The sequence below is a fragment of the Nestor notabilis genome, unplaced genomic scaffold (assembly GCF_000696875.1).
Source record: "Nestor notabilis isolate BGI_N333 unplaced genomic scaffold, ASM69687v1 scaffold9873, whole genome shotgun sequence".
Lineage (NCBI taxonomy): Eukaryota > Metazoa > Chordata > Aves > Psittaciformes > Psittacidae > Nestor > Nestor notabilis.
Genome location: NW_009920654.1, coordinates 89,774 through 102,549, shown reverse-complemented (window position 1 = coordinate 102,549; position 12,776 = coordinate 89,774). Strand labels below are relative to the sequence as shown.

General features: G+C 45.9%; 1 protein-coding gene across 1 annotated transcript in view; it reads right to left on the bottom strand.

Annotated features, from left to right (window-relative positions):
- Positions 1–1,463: 1,463 nt before the first annotated feature.
- The window catches only part of LOC104402801 (protoheme IX farnesyltransferase, mitochondrial), a gene marked incomplete at its 5' end in the record, with an annotated part of 100,635 nt that continues 89,322 nt past the window's right edge, over positions 1,464–12,776 (bottom strand). The window contains one exon of the mRNA XM_010010775.1: positions 1,464–2,144. Within this exon, the coding sequence (XP_010009077.1) occupies positions 1,702–2,144 (443 nt within the window). The remainder of the gene's footprint in view (positions 2,145–12,776) is intronic.

The following is a 12,776-nucleotide window of genomic DNA, read 5'->3' as shown; positions in this document are numbered from 1 at the left end:
GCAATCACTTGAGAGAGGCAGGAAACCTTGCAGCTGATTTAAGAGCCATGTCAAAGAGGTGGCTCTGCTCTTGGAGCACCTCCACCAGCTCAGCAGAGGTTAACCGTGTCGCTCCTGATGCACACCAGCGTAATCGAGAGCAGGCGCTGGTGTGGTGCACCATGAATGCAGGCAGTGAAGGTCTTATGTTGGTGTGATACGCACGTGGTGCCAAGATCTGTGATGCCTCCTGAAGGGTTTTATTTGGGATCAGATGAGAGACAGTGTCTCCTGTTGCTGTACCTTTGGACTGATGCGTGGCCATGCTGCCCAGTCCCTCTCCGCATGGGAAAGAAATCTTGGCGTGAAAACACATCAAGTCGTAACAGGCACTAACTACCACAATAACACAATAACACAGTCTTTGTCTACCCTGGGTGCTGCTGCACTTGGAAGCATCCCAGCGGGGCACAGCCAGCCCCAGGTAGGCTGTGGTCGAGCCACAGCCCCGTGCTGGGATCACAAGCACGTTAGGCTGTGGCTAGAAATGTTCTTCAGTGTATCAGTTAACAAAGATAATGCAATTCTTAGTGAGACCACCCATGGTAATTGTTTTTGAGAGACACTGGCTGCATCAGCAATTTGAACATTTTAATATTAGATAAAAAAAACCCCAGGTTTTTTCCTGTAAAATGTGTTTTCTTACCAATGACATACCCTCAAAGTGAAGCCGTCTCCCCAAGCCACCACAGTGGGCTACTAAATACAATTCAAACTCTTGATGCAGGTCCAGAGCTCATCTGAGGACACCAAGACTGAATGGGCTGGCACAGGACACATCAGCATAGAAAAGCCTCCAAACTACCAGACTCTGAGATCTGGTTCTCACCTCCTACACTTTTTCAGAGCTTCACTGACATAAGCAGTAATGGGCATTTTTACCAGCTAAAGATCTGACACACAGGCATCAAACTCTCACGGCATAAAACCACATGGGAGTCTTAAATTCCCTGTGATGGAGGTAAAGCAGAAGGGTTCAGAGTGTGTTCAAGGAATACACTAGAGAAGAGCAGTTCATCTGGAGGCTGGTTAAATGCTGATGTGTGGTGTGCTGGGTGTTTTCTTTACTCCACTAGCATTGTGCCAGCTGTATGAAAGCTACAAATCTACTGGGGTGAATGGGAACCTTGGGAAAAGTAACCGAAAAGCCTCAGGAACTGAAGGCTTCTGTGTATTATCAGAGTGGGGATGGCACAGATTGAGACAAGAAGAGTTCACCCAATCCACCACGTGCCTCAAAGCTGGATTTGGAAAGGATGCTCGGGGAGCAGGGGTGATCAATCATTCATGTGTCGCTGCCTGACGGCTTCGCCAAGGCTACCAGTGCTGGCAGTTAGCGAGTGTGCGCATTGAGACTTGCTAAGTGAAAACCTACCCACGAGATGAGAGACCACGACTCATGGAGGCTTTGGAAGGCCATCCCAAAGTGATGTGCTTCTGACATCGGCTAAATCATAACCCGTGATGAGTGAACGGGCCTGAGGCCCGTGAATGCTTTAAGCTCTCCTGTCTATTCCCTTTCAGAAGAAAATAGAAAGTTATCGCATGAAGTGGTCGCTAGGCACAAATGAGTCTTCTTCAAGCAGATCCCCACAGGTTTCCCCCTTGCAATCACTAGAATACACTACCTGATGTGTCACAAGGACGACAAGTAATCGACATTTAAGGCAATCTGATTTCCATAGCCCTCCCATGGCTTTCACCGAGCAGATCGCCTTTGTCTTCCTTCTCTAGGAACGATTTCTTACACGAGAACATGACGAGCAGCAGCATTGGCAAATGCCACAGGCTGCAGAAGAAGAGCTTCCTGGAGCTGCTGCGGTCTGCATCCCTGTAGAACCGGAAGCCGAGGTAGGAGATGTAGAGGTTGATAGGGAGCGAAATGATGGGGAAAGTCCAAGTGGTGATGTCGAGAACAGGAGCCACCACTGAGAGTCCGATTAAGGCCAAGCAGTGGCGCAGAGCCACCCGCCTGCACAGCCCTGGGTGCGTGACGGACATCATACAGTATCCTCCTCGGGAGTAATCCTCCCTCAGACCCCAGCTCAGGGCGTTGAAGTGAGGGAACTGCCAGGAGTAAAGGATTCCTCCCAACAGCAATGCACCTGCAGCGGGAGAGAGAAGGAAGGGTGTGTTAGAGGGACACTGCAAGAGAAAGAGCTCAGCCCATCCAGAAGAGCAGCACTATGAACCTGTGCAGAAGACAAGGCTTGCTCTGCCAGGTAAGATGTACTCTGTTCTTAACAGCATTTACATAGGGTTGCACGAGGTGGCTCTGCTGTTTTCAGAGCACTGAATTTGAAAAGCATTTCAACAAGTCACTTCCTCCTAACGAACCATTGCTAATTGGTTTCTGCACCCATTCAGTTTCTGCCTGAGGGAAGACTGACTGAAATGAAGCAAAGTTGGGCAAAGGATTGTTTTCCCAGGAGCCTCTAGCTTCTCCTCCCGGGTTCCCAAGTTGCTGTATCCAGAGAATTAAAAAGCCAGTAGGCAGAGCAATGTCACATTGACCAGAACCAGGCAGCCCTGCTCCATGAGAGCAGAAAAGGAGGATGCGCTGCTTTCTCCTGAGAACTGGGGAAATACCAGCACCAGGTAGCCCAGAGCAAGGCTTAGCTTTGTGTGTGCCTATAGTGAGGGCACTGCTCAGGGGCAGGAGCTGCTAATGAGGTGACAAAGATGATGAACTTTATCCCTTCAAACCCATTGTAGCAACCTCTAAGTAGTTTGCTCAAGTAACCCTACTCACACCAATTAGCTACTTTTACATTTAAGAGCAAGCTATGGAAGCACCACATGTTTCCCAGTTATCCTTGGGACATGGTACAGGGCTTATCAAGGCAGAAGCAGCTTATACGTTGAGTTCAAGGAGGCCCTCAGACTAAACTCTTTGCACTAATTTTGTCTGAAGACACAAAAAAATCCCCCAAGGCAACAGCCTTGCACATTATGAGCATTCCTGGATTTTCCTTTTGTTTCCCCAGCTCTCAAACACTCTGCTCCAGCATTAACACTTTCTTTGCATCTCCCTGTCTCCATGAGCTCATTCTCTATGGAAACTACTTCTCAATCATTCTCTTAACGACTTGAGAGAAACAGAAACAGCAATACTTATTTGCACTCAGGTTAATGTATTTAAGTTCTTCCCCAAATGCTCACTTCTTTCCCAGCAACAGCTCGGGCTCTAACAAAGACCAAGTCCCTGTCTCCTTTGAACTGCTTCTTGGCTCACATCTCTCTGGCTGTACATTCCTTGGGGCATGTCTAGTTCTTGTCTTCAGTAGCACACCTCACACTGGTGGTGTCATGCAAATTGCAATAATCTAAGCTTGCAAAAGAGCCTTTGTTTTTTGCTCTAACTTATCAACCAGTGAAGGAATGGTCTGTTACACTTAATGCAGGTTTTCCAGTTGCTTGTAAGATCCAGTAGTGGTATAGAAGACCCATCTTTTTAACAAATACTCCACCAGGTGAGTTGATTACATGAAGCATGGAGATATACCCTTATACACTGGGCATGTAGCTTTCAGAACAACATTGCCTACTATGAAATCCAGGTGATTTCCTGGACTACAGCCCAAACCACTTCCAAATCCTGCCCTTCGATCCTACTGAAGTTGACTTTCAGCCTGTGGATGTTTAGTCCCTTCTCTGAACTGGAACCTTTTAAGAAGGTTCACAATGGTGCACCCCAAAATTACCACTGATATCACAAAATCATGGCAACAGAAGTACTTTTGGCCCTAAAAAAATAGCATTTGACTCAGTTCTATGGAAACCTGAGGGAGTAGCTCTTCTGAAATAAACTGAACTAAACCTCAATAAAGGAGCAGCACTCCTTATCCTGGGAGAAACAACAGGGAAAATGCTCTTGTCGTATATCATTCTATAGCTTTTTCCTTGTCTTCTAACACACGGTACTGCAGGAAAGATCCCGAATGTGACAAACTTAAGATCATACTACTTCTAGTTTCACATCTGAAGTGCTTTAGAGACATTAGCTTGTCACTTTTCAGAACTTAGGGCAAGGTAACCTACAATTACCACCAGCTGAGGAGCCAGGGCCAGGATCCAGAGGCTGTCCCTACTTCCCACGGCTATGGACAAGCCGGCTTTTCATCTGGCATGTGCCGCGTCCCTGTGTTTCAGCTGTAACGTGGGCTTTGCTTATTCAATTGTTCAAATGTTGTGTGCAGCCAAGCTCAAAACACACCCTAAACCTCAAACACACAAACCCCTTTAACAGTTCTCTAACTATAACACCATTAAAATGCAAAAAGAAGTCAGCTGGAGAAACTTCTAAACACAGACCAACTAAACTACTTGGGGCTGGATTCCCATTTACAAAGCTCTGGTTTTTACATGCAAGCCTTTGGAATTTAATTACTTTGATTACATTACAACCATTGAGATAATTGATATTTTACAGAGAAACTCAACAGTAAAACAATTTAATAGCCCATTATAAGGATTTTAACTGACCCGATCTTTCTGTTAGTTCCCATGTGCCTTGGCCATCCTGCAATTTCCCCTGGCCCGGCTGAGACTGTCAGCTTGTCAGAGATCTTTAAGTGTCACGTAAGACTGATGACTTGCAAAGCACAGCACATGGTACAGTACAATTCAGCATCAAACGAGCTCACAGTAGGAATCCTGTCAAACCCAGAGCAGACACTGTAACACTCGTTAATTACTAGATGAATGTTAACTGTGTCATAATTAAGTCAGCAGTGTTTTTAAGCAATCTTACAGCGAGACTAACTCTGGAGACAAACCTGGTTCAACATAGCACAGTCTGCTCTGCTGCTTCCGTGCAGTTCCCAACAGTTTGGGAACTCAGTCTAATCAATGCAAATCTCATTTTCCTGTACAGAGTTTATAATGAAGCGAGCACCAGACGAGGTCATTCACAGCCATAACAACTGGAGCTGGCACGGAGGCTGCAAAAGCAAAGCTGGCCATCAGAGCAGAGCGAGAGACAGTCAGCACCCAGGGATGATGCAGCTCTTGGCCTCTCTCAGCTCCTGTGCTGCACATGGAAAAGCTGAGTGCAGGCAGACTGATAGAAATCACAGAATCCCAGCCTGGTTTGGGTTGGAAAGGAACTTTAAACTCACTCAGTTCCAACCCCCTGCCATGGGCAGGGACACCTTCCACTAGAGCAGGTTGCTCCAAGCCCTGTCCAATCTGCCCTTGATGCCCAGACTGAGTTCAAGTTACTTACTCAACAACCAATACCTAGATGCCAAGACCTTTATTGCTAAACTGGTGAGGACTAAAATGGAGCCCATCCAGAGTGGATTAGTTTGGAGCAAAGGCAGTCAAACATAAAGAATCCACCTGGATTAAGATTGGTACAACATCCACTCACCCTGCTCCTGGTCAAGGTTTGTGTTGATGAATTGCAAAAAAACAAGTACCTGGCTCACGGATATCCCAAACTCTTTGGCCTTTTTGGCCAGATTTTTAATAGCTGAAAGTTTAGCCCATTTATGAGCACTTCCAAACTCTTTACTTCTCCATGTGTGAGAACCTGGGACAGCCACGAGCAGACACTTACAAATCCTGGTAACTTGGCAGCCAAGTCCTGTTTGATTTGGGAGAGAAACAAATTCTAATTAAGCAAACAGGACCCAGGTCTCCAGTATTCTTTCACTTTTGTGTGCAAAACAGGTACAAATGTTTCCTTGTTGAGTTCCTATTGTTTAATCACTTTGTACTAGCTTAAATCATCTCAGAAGTTACAGGGTTGCAGAGAACCAGGTAGGCCCTACGACATCCACAGAGTTAAAGATAAATAACAGGTTTTACTGTTCATCATGAATTTTAAGGTTAAGCTATTATTTCTTTTCTTAAATTCTTTTAGAAGTATTTAAATAGTAATAGAGCTTCTTTTTAATAAACAAGAACAAGCTGAGATTTTTATTTTAATATCTAAGATAAAGCCAAAATGTCAAGCAGGTAGAAAATGGTTCGTTCTTTCTGCAGATGTATTTTTATCTAGTGAAATACTAAAGGTTTATAAATTGCACTTTTCCTAAAACAAACAAGACACTAAATTCCAGAGTCATTTGGAAATTGCTTGGCAAGATGATTTAAGGCTCAATAAATTTGGGTAGGACTTGGAAATAATTATGAGATGAGACTTCCAAAAGCAACTAGTGATTCTGGGCTTGCAAACCGCAGGAGCTGACAGTCTGATTTTGACAATTAGAAGAGCAAGAAGCATCCCTCTCTGAAGTTATGCTCCTCACGGTGTCAATAAGACCATGTGGCACCTCTAAAATTTGATTAATTTTCACATTTTATTCCTTTTAAAGCAATTTATGATGACCTCCTTTGCTGGATGATCCAAATCTCAGGCAAGGGAGCACTCTCAGCGCCTGAGCCCATTGAGTCTTCGGCCTCTCTGCTAAGAAGAGCACCTAAGAGGAGGGAACTGCAAGGTGGTTTTTAGGGTGTAAGCCCTTACAGGGTGTGAGCTCTGACCACTGGTTAACATATGGAGAGGACGGCAGAGCAATCAGGTAGCAACAGCTTCTTGTCCTGTCATCCTGGGCTTGCACTGGGATCAGTGACCCAGGGACAAAAAGCTCCAGACCCTAGTGCGAGTCCCCCAAATTTCCAATGTCCTGGAAAGGCTGCAGAGTCTGTTCAAGTCTGTACATCACCTACTCAAGGAAGAGTTGGCACATTCAGCTGCTGGGCCATCAGTGCCAATAGAAATCACGCCCATAGCATCATTCTGAGAAGACCATTTCATTCACGTAACGCACCCTGAGGACTGCAGACCTATTTTCTCATCTACTAAAGGGCAGGAGTAATGTTTGGATCCTGCTCGACTGTCTTGTTCTGAGGGTGCCACTCTCTTAAGCAGCAATTTGAAATATGCCTCTTTCATGCAGGCAATACCTTTCATCATCAAAGAGCCTTATACATTGTGCAGTTGGCACACGGGGCAGTAGCTGAGTCATTTCAGCTGTCTGCCTTAAATAAGACATGATAGTTTGGGATGATCCAATTGAAACTCTCCATAAACTTTCCAAAGGCAAGTTCTTCCCGGGAACAAAAGGAGCTTGGCTACAAGAGGGTGCAGGATGGAGCACAGGGTGTGTTGGTGGAGCACCAGGCTCCTGAGCAGGGCAAGCTGGAGCCCAACCAGCCCCGGGGGGCAGATGAACATGGGCCTGTCTGCACAAGTCAAAGCAAACACGTCCAAGGTTATCTACAGAGACTGCTGAATCACAGTAGTGTTCCTGAAAACACACTGGAGACAAACAACTTATTCTCTCTTCTTATCCTTCTCATTGTTCTTTAGACAACACACAGTGCCTGCCCTGCACCCAGTGTCCTGCAAACCTCTCGTATCGCTTTCAAGCTCTGGACAGGACAAACACTCATTTACTTAATCAATAAAACAAAGGAGTAAGGATGGGGGAGCTGATCTATAATAGCATCAATTCAAGAACGGACTCGCTCCTTCTGTCTTTGCTTTGGTGCTGCAAATGTATGACTGGGAAGAGGCCAACCAGGCATTAAAATAAACATGGAATGGTTAAAGTATCAGCTCCAAAACAGATGTTGAAATCTTACTGCATTTCCCAAAGCTGGTGTTTACTGCCTTGGCAACCCAAGAATGCTGTTTTGCTTAAAGCACAATTTTAGTAATTCTTCTGCCTTGAATAATGTGAAGGAATTTTAAAATCATTTCCAGATCTTGGTAGCTCCTGACTTAGTAAGAGGAAAGCACCAGCCTTTTGTCTCTAGGAAACTGGTACGAGCTTGGCTGCTGTCAGGAGGGGAAGGCTTTGGTAGCCTACGCTCAGCCTTTTAATGGCTCGTAGTCAGGAAACAACCACACACCGTTTTACTTGATAGCACACAACTGGCTCTCCTCCCTTAAAAGATGTTGAACAAATTACTCCTCTTTAATCCAGACAAGGTAGATTAGAGCTGAGAGACTTGACTTGGTCCAGCTGTATCCACCTGCTTGCAAGCAACCGTGCTGTCTCAGACAGCATTTTCCACCTTTTCTACAGGAAATCTAACATAACCAGGCCAAAACTCTTCACTGTGGTCCTGCATGGTTTTTACAGGATGTTATGCTTGCAGGAAATGTACTGGATACATCCCCAAAGCTTTTATTGTCTATCTTTTCTTTTGTGCTTTTTCACAAGCTTAACACAGAAAATCAAGATTTCTAACTATGAAGCAATTATGAGGGGAAAGAAAAGATTCTGAAGCCCTGTGAAAGCCTTGCTGCCCACTGCAGATTCAGTGTGATATTGAACACACAAAGGATTATATGGGGGAGCTGGTACAAATATTCACAGTGGTTTCGAGTCACATCCATAACACAGATGTAGTGCCCTGATTCATAAGGACTGGTTTATTAAGCTGGCAGTGGCACTTTCTGTTTGTGAAGGAGAGTTGGAAGGGGCAATAATTGTTGCCTCTCCTTGTTTTGGTGATGGAAAATGACTGTTAAGGGAGATCAACTGGCCTCTGACTGACAAGTGTTCAAGGTGGTGTGGCTGCCCCTTCCTTGGCAGTGCTCAAGGCCAGGATGGACACAGGGGCTTGGAGCGACCTGCTCTAGTGGAAGGTGTCCCTGCCCATGGCAGAGGGTTGGAACTGGATGAGCTTTAAGGTCGCTTCAAGCCAAACCGGTCTGGGATTCTATAATACTGCCCTGATACAATCCTTAGGAAAAAGCTACCTACTATTTAATTTTTCCCATTGCCTTTGGAGGTAGAAAAGTGATCAGCTCTACAAAATTTACACCCTAATTTGTGATTATGAAGCCTTCTCAAACATAAAGACATTGGGGGAACTAGATGATCTTAAGGTCCTTTCCAACCCTAACCATTCTATGATTCTATAATTTTCTAGTCACAAATTTTAACCAAACTGATGCAGTTTGCCTCTATTTTGCCACTGCGGCGTTTCCTGCATTAGCACCACAGCAAGACAACACCCGGCACTTCTGCTTCCACTGGAAAACAAAAGCAGATGCTACCGCTTGTGTCGGATGCTGCGTGAGCGGCCAAGCAGCCTTGAGAAGGAAAAAAGGGAAAGTATCACTACTAAAGCTTTGCACAAGGTCTCTGGGCTGCAAACAATGGTCCCGGCTGTCAGTGCGGGCAGGCGCAGCCCTGATTGTGTGCCTTCAAGGTTACACGGTCATGTAAACCAAGGGCGAGGAGGAGAACACTGGGGAACTCAAAAGCTTCATGGTCATGGGTTTCAATAGCTGTTTCTTTTGAAGGATGGCACAAAAGGCTTGTGGAGCAGGGGCTGCGATAGACTCCTCCGCTCAGCACATAAAGGGAAGGGATGTTGGCTGTGTGCATGGTTTGTCTGCAAAACAAAAGGACGATCCTCAGTGTCCACCAGGAATGGGAAATGAAGTTGGCAGTGGGGTTCTGCGCCTCGACGGAGCGTTCCTGGCCACTGCCTTCCACAGGAGAAAAGCAGATGTCCCCGGGTATGCTGGCCATGCACAGAAAAGCTGTGTGCATATGGATACAGGCAGGCAGGCACACTTCTGTGTGACACCCAACAGGTTATTACAGCCGAGAGCCTCACAGGGAAACACCTTTCATTATACAGACAAGGTTGAGAAAAACACCACCACTGTACATAATTCATCTTAGCTAACCCCAGCAACAGATGCCATAAGAAAAGTGAGCCTGTTGGGTAAGATGGAAACACACTCTTTGCACGGACCATTCGTTATGTGCAAGTGTCTTTAGGAGGTAGTTGCCAAAGGACTGCAAACCTGCAGAGCCATGCAGACATTCCTCCTCAACCACCTCTTCCAGGCTCCTCTGGGGCTCCCATGTGCAGCCCGAGGGTGGGAGTCCCTGCTGCAGAGACCCCCGTGGTGCTCCTGCTGTGGCTGCCACACAGTCCCATCTCCTCCTGGTGCCCCAAAAGCCATGCACAGGGTAGAGAACTGGGTATGGACAAGTAGCCTGAATTCATAGGGTCAGTCCCTAGGTGCTCCAGCGCTGAAACTGCCATTTTTTTGCCTCTTGTGAAGATGGAAAGGGGAAAAGAAAAATAGCCCATTGGCTTTTGTCCTAAATTCAGACCAGCTGCTTACTAGTACTGTCCCCTGCCTCGGTTTTCACAGTTTTTACCCCCACAAAGCACACTCCTGGGCCCCCAGCTTCCAATTCTCATATGTCAATGACATGAATATCTCTGCTTCCTCTGCAACAGACCACAAATTCTGCTGTCTTTCATTTGAGAAGTGAAATCCCAAAAGCTGAGTTTCCTGGAGGGAGTTTATAGCTGGAGCCTGCTCTGCTCCCGCTGCAGGACAGAGGCCAGCGGCTCCCAGACCTGCTCACACATCAAGGGGCTTTAAAGCTCAAAGTGCTTAACTGGAAGGGACACGAAGATCTCCAAGCTCATTTTGCACACTATTAAGTTGTTGCTTTGCTCTCCCTGCTCCTGGCAGACAAGTGCTACACCAGGGAAGGTATGAGAGGCTCCAGCCATTGACAGGTTGGGTGCAGCCCCTTTTCACCCCTATTCTCTTTTTTGTTGTTACTGAAACCATCCATCTGCCAAATGTCACTCGTTGATAAGAACTGCCCGTTTTTAAATCCCCATTTGTAAATAGATGTTGGCTGACATAATTAATGTCTACCATACAACACAATTTGAATTACAAAGTAAAGGCAATTTAAAAATCAGCCTCCACATGATTACAACTGATACCCAAGTCTATAAATTTCATAGCCCCAGGAATTATTTAAATTTCTGAAAATGAATGAAAATCAGTACAAGATGTCTTGCAGGAAAGGGAGACCAGAAGTGGAGCATCTGAGATAAACTAAATAGTCTCTTGAGATAAACATTCTTTGGTGCAGTAATACCTACGGCTCCTAGGCCACCATGGGTCTGTAATGTCTGCTCTAGTGTCAGGGCTCTTATCTGCTATGCCACTGCCACCTACTCAGACTAAATCCCCTTAGCTGATAAGCACATTATGTTGAGGACCCCTGCTTGTCACTTCCATCTAACTGGGTGGTTTGTATGGACACCGTGGCACTGAATTGCTCCGCTCTAAGACACCGATACCACTCGCTGCCTGGGATCAAGCCTTTGGTGCATCAGCACAGGAAGGTCAGAAGAAGAAGTGCAACATGTCTAAGGCAAAACTATGGCACTTGGCAACGCTTACCGCAGATGCAGTTTTTCTGCTAACTAGAAATAACAAGTTTAAAATGACAGCAAACATCTCTAACAAGCGAGCTGCTGCATCAGGCTGGGGAGAGCCCAGCAACACAAGAGTAACTGAAAGCATGCACATGTTGTGCCTCTCACACGCCAAAACAAACAGCTCTGTTACTTCCTAAAGATGCCTGTGCACAGGCTCAACAGCAGCGTGGCACAGCCTGAAGCTCTCCTGTACATGGATCCTGTGTAGGAGGAGGATCCAGCACAGAACAGGACATGCTGCCAAGTTCTGCCTCTTTCTCCTGCCTTTTAGTATAAGGCTTTAAGTGATTCTCATTATTTCCCTGCTAGTCCTTCCTTTGTAAAGTCAGGAGAAACAATTTGAGGGTGTCTAGATTTACTAGGAAAACAGACCTCTTTAGAAATAAACAGCACCACAAAGGAGCAATGAAGTCAGCTTTCAAGGAAGCAAACGTGTTGCTGCAAATCACAGCCTGGCAGTTAAGTTCTGCATAAATACACCAGATACATGGCAGTGATAGCCACGTGATAAATTACATTTATCATGCACCTTTGACCATCTCACCTGCACTCGGCTCCCCCAGCGAGGAAATGTTAACATTCCTGATCTTTCATCACTTTCAAACAGCTGCCATTAAAAAACAACACACGCGCCCCTCAACCCCACAACAAAGAATTCCACATCTTCCCAGAGATAACCTTATCTTTCTCTCTTGAAATGTGAGGTTTTCCCTAAATTACGTTGGCATAAAGTCCAGGATTTGGTGCAGGATTTTTAAGAGCATAGAATTAAAGGTACCTATTGGGGTAGAAATGGAAGCAAGCATCACTGGGAATCACTGTAAGAGCTGCGAAAGATGTGTAGTATAAGAAATACCAGCAAGTGTTTGCATCACTAGAAATACAAGGGTCCCAGATTTCTATCTGCAAATATGTGATATTTGGTTCTTGTTTCTTGTGCAAGAAACTGACAAAGTATTCACCTTTGAAATAAAGTTATAAACAAAATAAGGACAAATTAAAACAAGGCTGCTCCAATCTGCGCTGCTTTGTTACTGCCTCTGGAATAGGGCACTAGGAATCATAGAATGGTTTGGGCTGGAAGGGACCTTAAGATCATCCAGTTCTAACCCCCTGCCACAGGCAGGGACACCTTCCACTAGAGCAGGCTGCTCCAAGCCCCTGTGTCCAACCTGGCCTTGAACACTGCCAGGGATGGGGCAGCCACAGCTTCTCCAGGCACCCTGTGCCAGCACCTCAGCACCCTCACAGGGAAGAACTTCTGCCTAACAGCTCAGCTCAATCTCCCCTCCAGCAGTTTAAAGCCATTCCCCTTGTCCTGTCCAACTCCAACAGCCACGAGCATCTCACACCAGTGTCTATGAATGGCACTGGTGAGGTTATGGCGCTCCCGATGTGATGGAGGGGTGCAGACAAGGCTGTCCCAGGGTACCACGCTGTACAGTGTAACACTTGGTGACCCCCCTCAAATGCTAATAAAAGGTCTACACTTAAGTATT